The sequence below is a fragment of the Leptopilina heterotoma genome, unplaced genomic scaffold (assembly GCF_015476425.1).
Source record: "Leptopilina heterotoma isolate Lh14 unplaced genomic scaffold, ASM1547642v1 Lhet_490, whole genome shotgun sequence".
Taxonomy (NCBI): Eukaryota; Metazoa; Arthropoda; class Insecta; order Hymenoptera; family Figitidae; genus Leptopilina; species Leptopilina heterotoma.
Window position 1 is genome coordinate 23,123 of NW_025111106.1, and position 19,642 is coordinate 42,764.

General features: G+C 33.5%; 2 protein-coding genes across 2 annotated transcripts; both read left to right on the top strand.

Moving 5' to 3' along the window:
• The first annotated feature begins 8,939 nt into the window (after positions 1 to 8,939).
• Positions 8,940 to 9,902, top strand: LOC122507630. Its single transcript, XM_043620439.1, has one exon. The coding sequence runs from the start codon at positions 8,940 to 8,942 to the stop codon at positions 9,900 to 9,902; it is 963 nt and encodes a 320-aa protein (XP_043476374.1).
• A 762-nt stretch (positions 9,903 to 10,664) lies between these two features.
• Positions 10,665 to 12,530, top strand: LOC122507631. Its single transcript, XM_043620440.1, has one exon. It carries the CDS (start codon positions 10,665 to 10,667, stop codon positions 12,528 to 12,530), a length of 1,866 nt encoding a protein of 621 aa, XP_043476375.1.
• The last annotated feature ends 7,112 nt before the right edge of the window (positions 12,531 to 19,642 follow it).

Consider the following 19,642-nt stretch of genomic DNA (forward strand, 5'->3'; position numbering starts at 1 on the left):
TACAAAATTTTGAAGTTTAACTATAGTCGAAGAAGTAGGGGACAACTTTGATTTTTTAGGTATGGACTGACCCATATGCATATATATATATATATATATATATATATATATATATATATATATATATATCTATATTCGTAGTAATATAATTATAAAATTCAAAGCCTTAGCAAATTTATCAGTATTCATTCGTCTTTTGTTTTGGAGGTTTGACATTGTTACCGAAAAGTAAATATTTTGTCTCATCATCAGGCATTTGAATATAAAATTTTTGCACATCAAAAAATTATTATGTGCATAAAATAATGTATATTAATTGCTTAATTTTGTATTATAGAATAATTATTTTAATCTAAAATTTCAAAAAATACAAAATTTGAATTTTTTGTGAAAAATATAAATGTGTATTAATTTTATAAATTTTGATAAAATGTATACTTTATATACATCAATCGATTCGTTTCCACGTCATGAATGTTATTTTGACAAGAATTAATTAAAATTTCGATATAAGAGAAAGTTATTTTAAAAAATACAAAATAATTGTTTTTTCAAATTTTGAAAAAATTTTATAAAAAAAAATTTTGTAAATATATTTGGAAATCCTTGTCGGATTTTAGGTATTAATAACTGCAATGAGCCTACGAAATTTCAGGACAATCTATTAAAACGTGATTGAGATAATTTGTATACAATATTTTGTGATAAGCACACACATATATCCCAAGTAGAAATGTCCGGAGTTAGGACGGAGTTAAACAATGGCATGGTACTGACTCAGTACTGACCGTCGGTACTGACTTTTGGAACCCGATCAGTACTGGGAGTATACTGACTCCAAAACCGAATCAGTAATACGTCGGAGTTGAAAAAGTATTAAAATCAGTACTGGCAGAAAACTGGCATAACACCAAATCAGTACTGCGAAGGAGTTAAAAAACAAACAAAATTTTTTATAATGGCATTAAATCGGACACTATTAATAACAACAACATCGTTTGATTTATTAACTATTAAAATATTTTCCAAGATTTTTAAAAACATTATTCGTCAACAATAACATCAAACACCTAATTAATATATAATTAATTATTAATTAATAGGTATATCATAATAATAATAAATTATTATTTATTAATTATTTTTACTATTATGTATTATTAATAATAATTTTTTTTTATTTTTTAAAAATGTAGGGTCATTTGGGGTAAATGTAAACAAGGGGTAAATGTAAACAGTAGATGTTTCAACTAAATTTACAAATTTAAAAATAAGTATGACGTCAATATTTTACCTCACACGGAAAAAAAAAGTTCGAGGATTATTCGGGAACTTCGTTCTTAACTCTTGGATACGGCGGGTAGTACACAGATAACTAAAGGTTGCCTCGTTTAAATATGTAATTTACTATTTCTCTACAAATTATAACTATTTCACCGCTTCTCGGCAAACTGTTCTTGAAAAAGTCGGGAACTGTTCAAGAAAATCGAAAAGTTAGGCGAATGCAATAAAAAATGGATTCTGCTTCCCCCCTCCCACTTTCCCTCCTTGACACGTGCGCACACACACACATTTATCCTTGAAGGTCACATACAATTTTTATTTTTTATTAAGTTTCTGAAATAGAAAAAACCATATTAGAGAAAAATCGACGGCGGATGGAACAGAACTCGCGTACTTATAAATATATAAGGCACGCAAGTCTTAAGGCCTAAGCACAATAGTTTCGCGAAAGTCGTTCGCGAACGCAAAGCATGAGTTAAAAAAGGACAGAGATATATTTGTGTCTTTTTCTATCTCATGCGTCTCGTTCGTGAACGACTTTCGCGAACCTATTGTGCGTTGGACTTTACTGACGGTGAGACTTGTTGAGACTGGTGCGCACAGTTTCTGCGCACCAAGATTCCTTGACGAGTTCCCGAAAATTTCAGAGACAGTTGCGGCCAGTGCTATGAACTTTACATGAGAAAGTAATGAAAAAGAGACTAATGGACTATTTATAGCTTTTTCTAATACAGTTCCCGAATTTCTTTCAAACATTCATTGATTACCATTGAATGTTCGTCGCTAGTTCAGAGCTGTTACCACGTATCCAAGACTTAGGAAATAATTCCTGAAATATCTGGGAACTTTTTTTTCCGTGCAGCTCACCTACAAGATGTTCTGAGTATTGCCAATATTTTATTTTGACAATTGGCAATGCCATAGTGCAAGTTATTTTTTAATGCAAAAAAGATTGAAAATCAAAATTTTACTGTTTCAGTATTTTGTCTCGCATTTGCATAAAAATAAATTAAAAAATCAAACAAAAATATGTAATTCTTCCTTATTAATGCCCTAACAAAAATTGACTTTGATTTTTTATTTTCGTCAATTTAGTTAATAAATAATTAAGTGTTTACATTTACCCCGAGAATTCGAAAACTCGGGGTAAATGTAAACAGAACTTGAACTACATTTTAAAAGAAAATAATTGAATAAATTTACTTCTATTTCACAATTTCATTAATTTGGCAATGTAAAATTACATAAAAAAGGAAATTAGGTCCTCTTTTAAAAAAAAATTTGATAAAAAAATTTTTTTTTTTAGATTTGATCAATTTTTAAAAATATTTTTAGGTTCATCCGCCATTTTAAAAATTTAAAATTTGACTTCAAATTCGTATTCAGCGACCTCAAAAACCCCCTAGAAGCCAGATTCAAGCAAATTTGATCAATTTTTAAAAATATTATTTTTAGGTTCATCCGCCATATTGGATCCACCATTTTGAAATTTAAAAATTCGATTTTAGATTCTTATTCAGCAACCTTAAAAACTTCTTTTTACCAAGTTGAATGAAAATCTATTAAAATTTGTTCAAGTTATTCAAGTTTTTACATTACTACACTGAAAAAAATTCATGAGACATTTTCAACTACATCCCCTTAGTAGAGTAAAAAGTAATAAAAAGAAGTACTTTTTTAGTTAGTCTGACTACTTTTGATACTTATTTTAACTGTTTTATGTAGTTAAAAATTATTAATTAAATTAATGTAATTTTACAGTTAACTTTGTAACAGTTAACTTTGTAACTTTGTAAGTCATCGTAGCGGGCGAGCGTGGTTAGGTGGTTAGGTTATCAGTTTACGAATGTTAGGGTCGAGCGTTCAACTCCCGACGTTTAGAGATTTTTTCTCCGTTAGGTATATTTACATTAAATATATAAGGTACAGGTATAAAAGTGGGTACGGAAAAATATAAAAAATACAACTCGATAATATTTATAATAAATTATAAATAATTTTATTTTACCATTTTAAGTAGTTGTCTTTACTACTGAGTTATCTTAGTAACTTTAACTACAAATCAGCAGTTAATTTTACTGTAAAACTGTAATTGGTTCCTATTTAACTAAGAAAAGTAGTTAATGCAACTGTATTATCACTTCATTCAACTACATGTCTAATAATAAATGTAAGTTCAAAAATATCTTTGGGGACTTATTGAACTAAGAAAAGTAGTTAAAAAGTAGTCAAATTTACTAAGAATTTTTTTCAGTGTAGTTTTGTAATGGTTAATTGTTTATTTTATATGATACATTATCAGTCAACTGGTTGATTTACTATACATCTACGAAAATTTTTATCAGTTTTTCCATCCCTTAAAACAGAAGTATACTTGAAATAACTTGTTTCTTAAACCTCGCTTAACTACAGTGGTGTTTACATTTACCCCGAATTTTAGGAAAATTTCAAAATCTCGGGGTAAATGTAAACAGTCAGTTTTAGGCGATTCAGGTGCATCAATATTTTTTTGTACCTCATCAAATTTTTCTAGGGAAGTAAAGTAACAAGTTCATGCAAAAGAAATCCGTCCGTTTTACCTTTTAACAAAAAAACTAATGTTTTTAGTGAAAAATAGATATTCCGTTTACATTTACCCCAATTGACCCTATAAATATATATTTTTTAATTATTTTAATAAATAATTAAATAATTTAAAAATAATAAATAAATAATTAAATTAATAATTTGTACTATATTTTTATGCTATATCTATTAATTAATATATAATGTGAATGTCTTGTTAAAATGTATATAAATATGTAAAACATATATTTATAATAATTTTTCTTTAAATAAATATAATATACAGTAAATTCATTATTATAGCACTGTATATATCCTTCCCATAGATCAAAAGGAAGTTTAAGTAAAATCACTTCCAAGCTTGCTTGGCTGTGCGGTTAGTGTATTCGACTTGCGTCCTCGAGGTCTTGGGTTCGATCCCCCGTGCGTGCGATATTTTTCCGTCTTAGTTCCTTAGTGTTTGGTGTATAATTCTCAACAGTGTTACATAAAATATAAATTTAAATAATTATAAACAATAATAATAATAATTTAGTAATTAATGAGAATAAATAAGATTGTATAAATTGATGAAAAAAAATAATATTAATAATAATTATTATAATTCAATAAATTACTCCCTTTTCTTTAATAATCAAATAACAAATTAATATAAGCTTCTAAAGGTAAATTTTGGTTTAAAGAACGCGTTACAGCATTTTCCAAATTTGTTAAATTTTACCTGCGAATCAGTAATTAGGCGGTGTTCAGCCAGTGATATTTTAATACTGACTTAGTACTGACTGCCGGTAAAAAATCAGTACTGGACAGCGTTACCAGCCAGGGATTTCCCAGTACTGATTTAGTACTGGAGTCAGTACTGCTATACCGGCAGTCAGTACTGGGTCAGTACTATGCCAGTATTACATTTCTACTTGGGTATGTGTGTGTATATTACAAAATATTATAATATTGTATACATATATGTATATCTGGACATTTGCTCAGGATTTAATATATACATATATTCTAGATGAAAATGAGTCCATATAACCTTCTTTTGAAAAATTGAAAATCATCACGAATGCAAAGTTTCTTCATGAGGAAGCAAAAAGAAAGAAAAAAAGCAGAAACTTATCAAAAAAGGGCCCTTTATGTAAATTTTATATGAAAGAAGGATTTTAGTAAAAATTTGTCTCCAATAATACGATGTTTCTACGAGCGTCAATATTATTTTTGCTATAAAAATTGACAGCTTTCACATCGAAAATAAACTAATGAAATGGTTGCCTACAGAAAGGGGTTTTACAATAGTAGAATAAGTAATTATTGTTTTAGAATGGAAAGTTATTAGCGCCAAATGTTTTGAATATCTTATATATACCTAATTGAGTAATAAAAAACATAAAGAAATAAATTATTTTTATAGAAATGAGTAAAATAAATTTTTACAGATTAGAAAATATGATTAAAGATAATTTAACCAACATGTAAGGTAAATATTAAATCATTTTTTTTTTAAGTTTTTGAAATTAATAAATAATTTTTAATTTTATCTGATTTTCCAAAATAACAAAAAATTTAATTTTTGTATGCCCTGTCAACTGCCCCTAGGGATCGTAGGACCTTGCAGCTGGTGGGGTGGCTTAAAGGCCTAATCGGGGAGTACCTCTGGACCCCGTTCTTTCCCTCGTTGGTCGTTTGCGGCGGCCTGCTCCTCATAAGGGAGGGACCGCACAGTGGTCGGAGGTACACTATTTTATGCGAAAAATGGTAATTTTTAAATTGCGTTAAATTAAATTAGATAAAGCGATTCTTATTCATAAGTGTCCCTAGATTTCAAAACTGATCAGTATTTACAATAAAATTGATTGGGAAAGGCGATATACATGTTTAAAATGCGAATTTTATAAGTGAAATTTTTTACCCTTTATAATATGAGTTTTCTTAACAAGTTTTTGTATTCCAGAAGTCAATATTAAAAATGTTTAACGATTTTATGTCATTTCTCACGCTTAAAAAAAGATGTTTTCTTAAATAATTATAACAAAAAAAAATTTGTTAATAAAATATCAATTGCTTTATAATATAGCTTTTTATTTGAATAATTTTTTTTAAAAAGGTATACAAAAAAAGTACGACTGAGTATGATCCTAATTCTTTTTAAGAAGAGTTTTCATGAGTTTCATGAGTCCGATTACAACAGTAGTTCAAAATGACAAAAAGTGGATTATAACATTAAATATTCAATTAATTCATGGTAGGTATTTTTTACAAGTGATTTTTATTGTGTGTCTTGATAAATGTGATATCAATTTTCAAAATTTCAAAATGGCGGTTCCAATATGGCGTCAAATATTTTTAAAAATTGTTCAGTTTCTACGAAATTTGGTATTCAAAGGTTTTTTATATATCTGTTGATGAATCTAAAAGATAGAAAGTAATATGAAAATAATTTCTTACATTTTAGTCCTGTAAAATATTTTTTTATTTCTAAAAGTAAGTTTATTATCTTCTATTTATATTAAATTATTAAATTTCTTTCATATTTTAACCAATAAAGTTGATAAAGAATTATCAAGAATTGTCAATATTAGTATTATAGTTATTTCAATTATTTTGATGATTCAAAAATGTACTTAACGTTTTGTTATTTTTTGTATCTCAGTCACTATAAAAATATGTTATTATTAAATTACTTTCTTCCATTTTAATTGTTAATTTATTTTAAAAAAGAAATTCTCTTCAAGTAAATTAAATAATTAATTTTAATAAATAAAGATATTTTTATATTATGACATATACAGTGATAGAAGGTAACTGTCAAAGTTTAAGTTCGATATCAATATTGTGACTACTCAATCTGCAAATGTAATAGTTATATTCATAAACATTTTCTCAATTTTTATAAAGCTGACAGTCACTTTGACAGCTGTCAACTGTCAAATTAAAAATTTTACGTGAAATTCGAGATCAGTGAGTCTAAAAATCTTATAGGTAAAATTTTTATGTAGATTTACTCATTTTTTATAAAATTGACAGTCAATTTGACAGCTGTCAGCTATCACATTTTAAATTTGACATAAAATTTGGTTTCAGGAGGTCTCAAAACCTGATGGAAGTTATTTTTGTACAGATTTACTCATTTTTGATAAAATTGACGGTCACTTTGACAGCTGTCAACTGTCAAATTATAAATTTTACGTGAAATTCGAGATCAGTGAGCCTAAAAATCTTATAGGTAAAATTTTTATATAGATTTACTCATTTTTTAAAAACTTGACAGTCACTTTGACAGCTGTCAACTATCAAATTAAAAATTTGACATAGAATTTGGATTCAGAAGGTCTCAAAACCTGATAGAAGTTATTTTTGTGCAGATTTACTCATTTTTGATAAAGTTGATAGTTACTTTGACAGCTGTCAACTGTCAAATTTTAAATTTTATGATATATTCTTATTTAGTATGACGAAATTAAGAATATCCTAAAGTTTCGTTGCAATCGGTGCAGTCTTTCTAATTTTTCGCATAAAATAGGGTCTCTCCGACCACTGTGGACCGCTTAATAGACCAGCTCCATGGAGTAGAGGGTAAGAATGGTGAGGAAGCAACCTTTGGGCGATCAGAAATGATCACCACTGGAAGTGGAGGGGTGTACTGCCTGCGGGGCCCCAACTAAGAAACGGTCCCCTAATCCGAGATGTTTCTGCCGTGTCGATGGATGAATGGCACTAGGGTTTCCAAATCTGTCGCTCACGACGGGCCGGCCGCCTGTCTGTCTCTCGGGATTGTACTGGTCGGTGAGTGATCCCGTAAAGCTCAAGGGAGCGATCGGGCTGGGGTTCCGGCAGGCGGGCGGGCGGCTGGTCTTGGCGTGATGTGAACGGAGGTGTCTTAAACGGCGGCTCCGAAACACTGGGCGACCTTCCGGTAGTATTAGCCTTACTCCTGCAAGCGGGGCTCTGCAGGAGTGGACTTTCTTTCTCGTGGGTCTTCAAGTGGAGAATCAATTCAACAATTTAAATTTGGGTGACAAAAGGGTCTCGTTGGCTGCGTCTACAACCTCCTCGGAAGTTGTGGATGTAACGGTCACGAACCCTGAAGTCGTGGGTCAGTCTCCCCCCTCCTCTTTGGCTGCTCCTTCGGGTTCTTCGGGATCTGATGGTAATGTGGTCTTAGGTGGGGGAGGAGATTCGGAGGCTGTAGAAATGGCCCCAATCAGATGAAAGCGCCTTACCGGTTCTGAAAAGAAACGGTTAAGGAAAGAACGGCTAGCAGCCGGTGTAAACAATTCGGTTTCCTCGGGTGTTGCTACTGGGTCGAAGAGAAAGAGTGGCCAGGATGCATCACCTCTGGAAAAAAAGAGTGTGTAAAAAGGCCAAAGTCGGTCCAACAGAGTACCAGGAGAGAGGGGTACAATGTTGGGCTAACAATGACCCAAAGGACAAATCCTCTAACGATGGTGATCTGTGGCGAGGGCTACCCAGATGTGGCGCTTACAGATGAGCAGTTTGGACTTCTTAGGAAGACCGTTGTGACGCTCACCAGTGAGGAGCCGGTCGAAAGGTGGCTGCGTTTTGAGACTTCCTTCTGCAGAGGAGGAGTCTTTATCTTCATCGCTTCCAACCCGGAGGCTGTGGAATGGCTGACAAAATGTGTGGCCGACCATGAGCCCTGGGAGGGAGCGAGGTTGAAAATTGGTGGGGTTGAGATGCTCCAAAGAATGGTAAAGGCTACTGCGTGGTTCCCGGGAGAAACGGCGGACGCGCGGACGGTCTTGCGACATTTGGAGGCTTTCAACCCCACGTTGAAGACATCGACTTGGCGTTTGCTGAATGTTGATGGGTCTCAGGTGGCGAACAGGGGTGACAAGAGTTTTCTTCTTGTCGCTCAAGTCCCTGAAAGTCAGGCGAGGGCTATAGAGGCCCTCGAATTTAAGCCTCACTATCACTTCGGGCGGATAACCTTTAAGGTAACTGTCCCTGATCGTGACGGCACAAGCAATGTAGAGGAGGGAGAAGAGCAAACATAATTCACTGTTTGCAAGCTCTCCGCTATTCAGATTAACTTGCATCATAGCAAAGGCGCCTCATCAGTACTGACGAGGAGCATGGCTAAGTTGCACTCAGGCATCTCACTAATCCAAGAACCATGGTTAGTAAGAGGTGTCATTAGGGGGCTTGGTGGGGCTGGTCTAGTTTGTTACAGGGACTGCAGAGCTGCCAAACCCAGAGCGTGCATTCTTACTAAGGGTGTCAACGCAACTCCACTATTGGATCTGTGTTCAGGGGACCTAATGGTGGTGGTAACTAACCTGGAGGGTATAGGTAAGACGATCGTAGGATCGGCATATTTTCCATATGATAATAAAAATAATCCGCCAATTGAAGTTCGTAGGTTGGTGGACTACTGTATGGAAAAGAGACTTCCTCTGCTGCTGGGCTGCGATGCAAACTCACAACATACGGTGTGGGGGAGCTCAAAGGACAACCAGAGAGGACAGGAGCTACTGGAATATCTAATCGGAACGAATCTGGATATTCTCAACACGGGTTCGACCCCGACTTTTAGCAATGCGATTAGGCAGGAAGTGATTGATATCACTCTCTGCTCCAAAAGCATTGGAAATAAGGTAAGAAGATGGAAAGTTTCTAATGAACCTTCTCTTTCTGATCATTCACAGGTAGTCTTCGAGGTGGAGTCTGCGGTCCGATCCGAAACTAAGTGGATTCGTAATCCCAGAAGTACGGATTGGGCTAGTTATATCTCAGAACTTCGAAGGACACTTTCTGGTTTACCGGGTAAGATAAGAGATTATCAGACCCTGGATGAGGCGGCCAATGATTTTACAAAGGCTATTAAGGCAGCTTATGAAAGTAGCTGCAAACCGACAAAAGTATTCTCGGGAAAAGAGGTGTGCTGGTGGAACGAGAGATTAGAACATCTCAGGAGAGAAACCAGGAGACTCTTTAAGCGTGCCAAGAAAAGGCGCACGACTAATGGTTGGTCTGATTTTACGAAAATGAGAGACGACTATAGAAATGAAGTAAGGAAAGCAAAACAAGACAGTTGAAATGCTTTCTGCTCTAGCATCGAAAAAGGGAAAGAGGCGGCCAGATTGGATAAGCTGCTCGCTAAGAACCCTGATGCAATTCTGGGCACTTTAATGTTGCCGGACGGGACTTTCTCTGAGTCGGACGATGGAACCTTGGCTTGTCTGGTCCAGGAACACTTCCCGGGCTTTTCGAGGTCTGGGGAGGGCGGATCCGATCTTGAGCCGCCAACAAACCTTCCGCAGGCTGATTACCGGTCGCGGAGGCAGTTGGCTAACAGGACTGTGACTGCCGAGAGGATCAGATGGGCCACGGAATCTTTCAGCCCTTACAAGTCTCCGGGTCCTGATGGCGTCTACCCTGTCCTCTTGCAAAGAGCGATAGATGAGGCTGTTGGACCATTAGTAAGGCTTGTTAGGGCGAGTCTGACTCTGGGATATGTCCCGATAGCGTGGAGGGCTACAAAAGTTGTATTCATACCTAAAGCGGGCAAGAACGGTTATACCTCACCGAAGGATTTCCGTCCTATTAGCCTTACATCCTTTATCCTAAAATTAGTTGAAAGGTTGGTGGATAGATATATTCGCAGTGAGATTTTGGAGCGGTTCCCGCTACAAAAGGATTAATATGCGTATAGAGCGGGATGCTCTACGGAAATAGCTCTGGCTAGAGCAGTAGACCTAATTGATGGGCAACTGCAGAATCAGGGCTTTGCTTTGGGTGTTTTTATGGACATAGAAGGAACTTATAGTCAGGCCTCTCCGGAATCCATAAAAAGAGCTATGACAGCTTTTAATATTCCTACAGGAGTGGTTGATTGGACCTGTCATTTGTTAAAAAACAGGAACCTCTTATTAACTAAAGGAGACTCAGTCCTGAAAGGGACAGTCAACTCTGAATGCCCCCAAGGAGGTGTTCTTTCACCCTTGCTCTGGTCCTTGGTGGTGGATGAACTACTGAGAATTCTGACCGAAGCAGGATACCATGTAATTGGTTATGCGGATGACATTTTGTTAATCGTTCGCGGTCCTTACCTTGAAGTTATACTCGAAGTGGCCCAAAAGGCGTTAAACCAGGTAGATATATGGTGTGAGAAGGTGAGTTTATCTGTATATCCGGGGAAAACGGAAGCGGTTATCTTTACCAGACGGTACAAGTGGAAAGTCTCGTGCTCACTTACGCTGTCCGGAAAAGAGATCAAATACACAGAGCAGGCAAAATGTCTAGGAGTAATCCTGGATAGCAAACTGCTTTGGAAAAAGCATTTAGAGGAAAAATGTAAGAAACTTACAGCTGCTCTTTGGCAATGTAGAAGGGCCATTAATGGTAGCTGGGGTGTCAAACCGGATACACTATTGTGGATCTATGAAGCAATTCTGCTCCCTAGGCTGACCTATGCTTGTGTGGTCTGGTGGAGTAGAGTTGAGCTAAAAACAGCACAAACAGAATTGGAAAGGGTAAGGGGGATGGTACTTAGAGGCATAACGGGGGCGGTGCGTACAACTCCTACTGCTGCCCTTGGTGCCCTCTTGGGGCTAGAACCCTTACACCTTACAATTAAAGCAGCGGCGGTTAAGGCTGCCCTGCGGTTGAGTGGTCCTGTGGGCCGCAGGGAGGTGGGCAGATGGCGTCTCCCAAAGAAATTGGTGATAATCCCCCTTCTAAGTATGATTAGGGACAGAACTGTCCCTTTGTACCTCTTCGACAAAAAGTATAGGATTAATATACCTAGTAGAGAAGATTGGATAAATGGACTGACAAGTATTCCAGCTGACTGTGAAGTCTGGTACACAGATGGATCAAAAGGCGGGAATGGAGTTGGTGCAGGAATCTATCATGTAACATTCCAAGTGGGACACTCCTTTAAGTTGAGGACCACTGTTTCTGTGTTACAAGCCGAAATTGTGGCAATATTTTATGGTGCTGTTGAAGCCTTGAAAAATTGTCGCAACAAAGATATTTTTATCCTTTCGGATAGCAAGGCGGCCATTTTCTCCTTGAAACGATACGTATCAACATCACGGCTGGTCGGTGATTGTCATGAAGCACTTAACAAACTAGCTGAAACGAACCACGTTACCCTCCTGTGGATCCCTGGTCACAGTGGATTCGCGGGAAACGATAGGGCGGATGAGCTAGCCAAAGAAGGGGCTAGAAAACAACTTATTGGACCTGAACCTCCCATTGGTGTTTCCAACAAATGCCTGACACTGGAAATTAAACAGTGGATAGCTGCGGAACACCAAAGGGAATGGCAGGTAACTAAGGGCTGTAGACAAGCCAAGGTACTCATGGGAAGTAGTATTAACCCTATGAGGAAAGCGGAATTCCGCAAATTAAATAGAAAAGAGGCAAAGATCATAACAGGGCTATTAACTGGCCATGGTGATCTGCGCTATCATAGGCACAAAATGGGGATCCTAGACGACCCGAAGTGCCGTAGGTGTGGAGAGGAATATGAAACCCCGATACACATCTTGTGTCACTGCCCTGCACTTGTGAAGGAGCGGGAACACATTACGGGCTACTTCTTTCTGGGGGGATACCGTTATTGCTACCAGAAACCTGGCCGAAGTCCTCCTGTTGTGGAAAGGACTTCGGATATAGGGGTGGTTATGGGGAACGTAAAGGGATTACCCAAGCGTTAGTGGCGTCGACCTGCAAGGTCCTAAGTCCACAACCCTCTTCTTAATAATAATGCCCTGTCAATAGAAAGTTTAAATAGTTATATTAATTTTCCTCATAACTGTCCAAAGAAGATAATGGAGAATTGCGTTGTTTTTATTTTTATTACACGGAGAGACGGAATGATCCACAAGTTTTGAACGTTAAAATGAACGAAACACTTTTTATTAGAAATATTTTTATAAATTACTGTTCGCAATAAAAATTAAAAACTTGAATTTTACACTTTAAAAGTTTATAATTCATTTTTTTATATCGACAAAAAATTATTGTAATAAATATTTAAATTAAAGAAGAAATAAATAAATTTCGTTCATTTGAACGTTCAGAAGTTTAGGATCATGAGACGGAGATTATTAATTTTTGTATAAAATCACACTAGAATTTACTATTTTCACATTGCAACCACCGGAAATAAGGGGACTTTTTGTATTTTTTACACGGAGAAAACTGGAGTATTCAACTAACTATCTGGAGGGACAAACAGACTATATTTGAGGTTAAGTTTTTCGTAACAATCTCGGAGAAATAAATAGACACTCCGATGATTAATTTGACTCACTCGGAGGGAAAAGTTAACTATCCAGAGAATCAGGCTTAACACTTACATACACAGATACACACACACACACAAAATTTACAGCACTTACGAGAAAGCAGTTTACTTTTAACAACTTATTATAAGAGAAGTGGCCTTAGTGGATTAGTTCTTGGGACAGGAATAAATGCAAAATTTATTAATTTATAATGGTCAATTTCTGAGATAACGAAAGACCTACGTTTCACCTTATATTTAATATTATTGTAGATAATATCCAAATTTATTTTACATACGCGAAACATACACTGTAAAAACAAGTGTCTCAATGTAAGACATTTTGTCCCCACTTTTAAAACATTTGAGGTGTTTTATCTCAAAATTATTAAGGTAAAACACCTCAAATGTTTCAAAAGTGGGAACAGAAACGTCTTACATTGAGACACTGTTTTTACAGTGTAGTCATTGTCAATGATCGGATGGCATCGGCTCATTTACGGAGATTGACGAAGTTAGCAACCAATAGAAATGCAGGCGCCATATAACTGCACTCGCTAGCTACACTTGTTCACCAAAAATTACTACAGTGGATAGTAGGTTTTAGTGGAAAATGTTTTCATTTGTCAGATTTTGTCCAATTAAATTAGAGAAAACTATAATCAATTTTCGCTACATCTACAACTCTTACACAAAATATTACAACTTGCTATTTCAATATAGCAAATTTATCTATTTCTTTTGTAAATTTATCTAATTCTGTAGTACATTATGCTAAAAGTCCCCTTATTTCCGGTCATTGCAACCATTTTTAGTTATTTTTAAAAATGTGGGTCTCTCCGTGTAGTGCAGTTATCAGCAAATAGAACAAGATTTTTAGCAATATTATTCTTATAAATTCTTATAATAATGCAACATGATGATAACCGCATTTGCACCTTTTCCTACTTTATCCTCTTTATCGATCGTTACATTTGTTTGAATGTGAGTTGCCTCATCATTTAGAGGCTCATGAAAAGGCCCTAAAGTGGACTTGTTAGAAATGTTATTTAATAGAATTTTATTACCTATAGAATATCATTTTAGTAGAATGTATATAGTTGTTTGGCAGAATTTAAAATAAACTGAATAGAAATTTAAAAGAAAATTAATTTAGCTGAAAGAAAAGTAGAAAGAATTTTAATTTAGTAGAATATTTATTCGTCCGAATTATAATCTGGCAGAAAGTCAATTTGATCGAATTTCAATTTTCCAGAAATCTAATTTAACTGAATATCAATTAATGCGAATCGTTTTTTTTGTAGAAGCGTAATTAAATAGAATCTGAATATTGCCGAAAATCTTTTTGATAGAAATCTACTTCATTAGAATGTACATGTGTTCGAATATTAATTTACTATAGAAATTCAACTTATATCCGAATATCAATTTGATTGAATTCTTTCGGCGCGAATTTTAAAATTAACCAATCAGAAATTATCAAGAAAATTGTGATCGGACACTTTTCTATTTTAAATAGCTATAAAACCGTTTGAGATAAAAATATTTTGTTTGTTGCTAATCATTTCTAAGGTAATCATAAACAAATCTAAACTTTTGTAATTGAAAAAAAAATTAGTACGGTTTTTGAAAGTTTTTTTAAGTGTCCGATTACTGTTAGATTCTTACTTGTTTATTTACTAATTTTTTTAACGAATAAAATTTTTTTTTTCATAAACATGATAGGTTTAATAGTTTTGTGTGATCGTAAGGAACAGCATCACATGAAAGAATTCACAAAAATATGAATTTCACTTTTAAAACAGTGTTAATTAAAAAGATTGCTTCAGGTGTCCGACTACTGACGGATTCTTACTTTTTTGTAAATTTTTTTAACGAATAAGAAATTTTTTTTATAAACATGATGGGTATACTAATTTTGTAGGAACATTAGAAACAATTACACATGGAAGAAATTTTAAATAAATTTCAATTTTTAAACAGTAGGTATTCGAAAAGATTTTTTTAAGTGTCCGACTACTGTCTGGTTTACCCTAGCTAATCCTTCAACATACCTTCTACTGTAATAAATATCGCGTCAAAAATAGTAGGGCTACAAGATAGGACTATTTAGGGAACTTAATGGCGACTAAAGTTATTTTTTTAAACAATATTATAAACATTTGAAGGAATTTTTTAAAAACAGTTAACTTTGCTTAAAATTTGCTACTCGGGGTCTTTGGAGTCTCTGATAACGAATTTGACCATATTTTTTTAAACTTCAAAATGGTGGATCTAATATGGCGGAAATATTTTTAAAAATCAATCAAATTCTCTTCAAACTTGTTACTCGGGGGTTTTTGGGGTTACTGATGACGAATATCACCTTATTTTTTGAGAATTCAAAATGTCGAATTCAATATGGCGGACTAGAAACTGGTCACGCGGGTGTTTTTGGAGTCGCTGATAACGAATAATAATAATTAAGGTCATATTCGGCATCAGCGACCCCGAAAACTCCCGAGTAACAAGTTTTAAGAGAATTTGTTTGATTTTTAAAAATATGTCCGCCATTTTGAATTTTGGAAAACTAAGGTTATATTCGTAATCAGCGACCCCAAAAACCCCCGTGTGACCAGTTTTAAGAGAATACAATTATTTTTAAAATTTATCGTCCGCCAAATTGGATCCGCCATTTTAAATTTTCAAAAAATAAGGTTACCAGAGACCCCAAAAACCCACGAGTAACAAATTTCAAGCAAAATTAACTATTTTTGAAAATCTCCTCCATTTGTTTATACAATTGTTTAAAAAAAGTAACTTTAGTCGTTACTTTGTGGCAGCCATTTAAAAATTTAATTCTCAAAATAGTCCTATCTTGTAGCCCTACTATTTTTGACGCGATATTTATTACAGTAGAAGGTATGTTGAAGGGTTTAGCTGTAAAAAAATTTAAAAAACCAATAAAAAAATATTAAAAAATCGTGTTTTATCATAAAAATGTTGTATAAATTGTTTATTTAGCATTTTTCAGTTTTTTGAGGACGTCATTCGAAAGAGACTTTTGATACATAAGAAATGTGTATTCAAAAATTTTTCTTCTAGCATTTTAGTATTGAAATAGGTCCTTAAACATTATGTACAAATTTTGTACATATCACGTTCTTAATGGGTTAATACTAGCGTTACAAGTGTCCCCGTGGAAATTTTTCTTATATACTATAACTTATTCAAAACTTTTCGCCTACAGAACGAATCGAAAATTAGGAGTACTCCATTTATTTAATTAGTTAAAAATTAATATAAATATCAAAATTTTCAAAAAATATAAATTTGATCTTTTCTTGTAATTTTTATTAATTGTCATTGCCGATTTTGATATATACTTATTTCATAAATCTAAACAATCAATCATATGGATTTTAAAAATTTTTAATTATTTTGAAAAATCAAATTTTTTAAAAAATAAATAAAAATTGTAAATCAGATAAAAATTACTTTTATTAATTTTCTAGTGTAATATGATTTCAGGAAACTAAAAAAAGGTAAAAAAATTTTGGTACCCCTAAAAATGGTCATTTTTGAATGGTTCAAATTTTCCTACTAGTAGTTTTTAAAAAATTGAACTAATTCCACATTTCTATAATTTTTCGTTGCCAAATTTTTTGTATGTTTTTCTTACGATAATAAATAATCAATCGTATGGATTTTGAAAAATTTTAATTTTTTCAAAAAATTTCAAAAAACGTGCACAGTGCCAGCTATGTTTTTCTTAAAAAAATTTTTTTTAAAACGTTTAAATTTAAAAAAATTAATTTGTTTATAAAATTTTTTTATTTATTTTTTTTTAATTTAAAAAAAAAATTTTTAACAGCATTTAAAAGTTGAACAAAAACTGAACTTTTTTTATCTTGACGAAATTTTTGTAAATCCAATAATTTTCAAGTTGTAGGCCATTTAAAAAATGTCTACTTTTCAAAAGTCAAATTTTCAAAAATTGGTAACTCGGAAATTTGTCCACAAAAAAAATAAAAAAATACGTATCCATTTTTTTCCACTAAAGAATGAAAGAAAAATTGTTTTGGCCAAATTTAAAATGTTTAAAATTTTAGTTTTTTTTTTAATTTTTCTAATTTTAGTACGAGTAGTCGTATTGGAACACATCTAAAAGTCCTAAATATCGCGTCAAAAATATATTCCCTATCAGATAGGGGTATTCCGAAAGAAAAAATTTCAAAATGTCGGACACAAAATGACATCTAAAGTGAATTTTTATTTACAATATAGTAGCCATGTGAACAAAATCGCAAAACTTGATAGATTTCTATGAAATTAGACAGCTAAGTCTTTTTGATGTTCCTGATCACGAAAACAAAGTCAGAGTTTAAAAATTCAAAATGACGGATCCAATATGGCGGATAAAATTGTTGAAAACAAATTGTATTCACTTGAAAATTGTTGCTTGGGGGTTTTCAAGGTCGCTAATTACGAATCTTATACCCATTTTTTTAAATTCCAAATGAAGAATCCAATATGGCGAATTACTTTTAGAAAAATGAATTAGATTTGCCTGATACTCGATATTTTTAAAATATCTTTTTCCGATTTAATATATTGATAAGTAATATTAATCGAATTAAAACTGTGAATAATGATTTTTGAAAAATTTACAAGAGCTGCAAGCTGGAGATAAAAAAATTGTTTTTTCCAACTTGACCTTAAAATAAGCAATAATTAAAATATAACATACACGGAGAGACCAAGATTATTAATTTTTGTATAAAATCACACTAGAATTTACTATTTTCACATCGTAACCACCGGAAATAAGGGGACTTTTTGTATTTTTTACTATTTTCTACATTAAGTCACTAATCCGCACAGAAAATAAAAAGTGTTATTTTAACACCGAATTTGGTGTTAAAATAACACGCAACAAATTTAATCGTTATAGGTGGCGCCACATTCTATGTCGTTTAACATTGGTTAATTTAACACGCAGCAAAAATCACACCAACTTTTTTCTAGTGCGACAAATGTTCACCAAATTAGTAAAGTTTCTTACTATTTCGTCCAATAGTTCCAAACAACTGTAGTAAACTCAGAAATATTGTGTACGTAAAATTGTAAAATTACTATAGTCGTTCGTAAATGCAGAAAGAAAGAGTGAAAGAAAAAATACGGATTTTTATCGCCGGTTTCCCGTCAATTCTTGACTAATGGAGATAAACTGGAAGGATTTTTACATACACAGATACACACACTTATATATTTGTTGGATAAATATTTGAAGACACACACATGTTTATTTCACTTATATGTATAGACGCAGTTAATTAATACAGGAAACACAACTGCACGCACGACAACGAATTTCACTGAAAGTATACATCTATGTTTCCTTATATATATTGAATGATGAAAATTTACAGCACTTACGAGAAAGCAGTTTACTTTTAACAACTTATTATAAGACATAGTTCTTGGGACAGAAATAAATGCAAAATTTATTAATTTATAATGGTCAATTTCTGAGATAAGGAACGACCTACGTTTCACTTTATATTTAATATTATTGTAGATAATATCCAAATTTATTTTACATACGCGAAACATACACTGTAAAAACAAGTGTCTCAATGTAAGACATTTTGTCCCCACTTTTAAAACATTTGAGGTGTTTTATCTCAAAATTATTAAGGTAAAACACCTCAAATGTTTCAAAAGTGGGGACAGAAACGTCTTACATTGAGACACTGTTTTTACGAGACGCATGCATATCCCCTGATCGCCAAGTCGTCGAATGATCAAATAGTCGAATGCCAAGTAATCGAATGGACAAAACGCCGAATGCTAAAAACATCGAATCGGCATTTAGTCGAATGCTAAAAACATCGAATGGTCAATACGTCGAATGTTCAAAACATCGAATTATCAATTAGTCGAATGTTAAAAACATCGAATCGTCAATACGACGAATTCTCAATTCGTCGAATGTTCAAAACGTCGAATGTTCAAAACGTCGAATGATAAAAATGTCGAACGCTAAAAACATCGAATCGTCATTTAGTCGAATGCTAAAAACGTCGAATATTCAAAACGTCGAATGCTCAAAACGTCGAATCGTCATTTAGTCGAATTATAAAACCATCGAATAGTCCATTCGTCGAATACTCAAATAGTCGAAACGCCATCTGTTCGAATTATCAAGTAGTAGAATGTGAAAGATGTCGAATGTTCAAAACATCGAATCGTCATTTAGTCGAATACAAAAACATCGAATCTTCATTTAATCGACTGCTAAAAACGTCGAATTCTCAATTCGTCGAATGTTCAAAACGTCGAATGATAAAAACGTCGAATGCTAAAAACATAGAATCGTCAACATGTCGAATGTTCAAAACGTCGAATTATCAATTTGTCGAATGCTCAAAACATTGAATTGTTAATTCATCGAATGCTTAAATCATCGAATTTTCCATTCGTCGAATGTGCAAAACGTCGAATGATCAAAACGTCGAGTGCTAAAAACATCGAAATCTCAAATCGTCGAATGCTCAA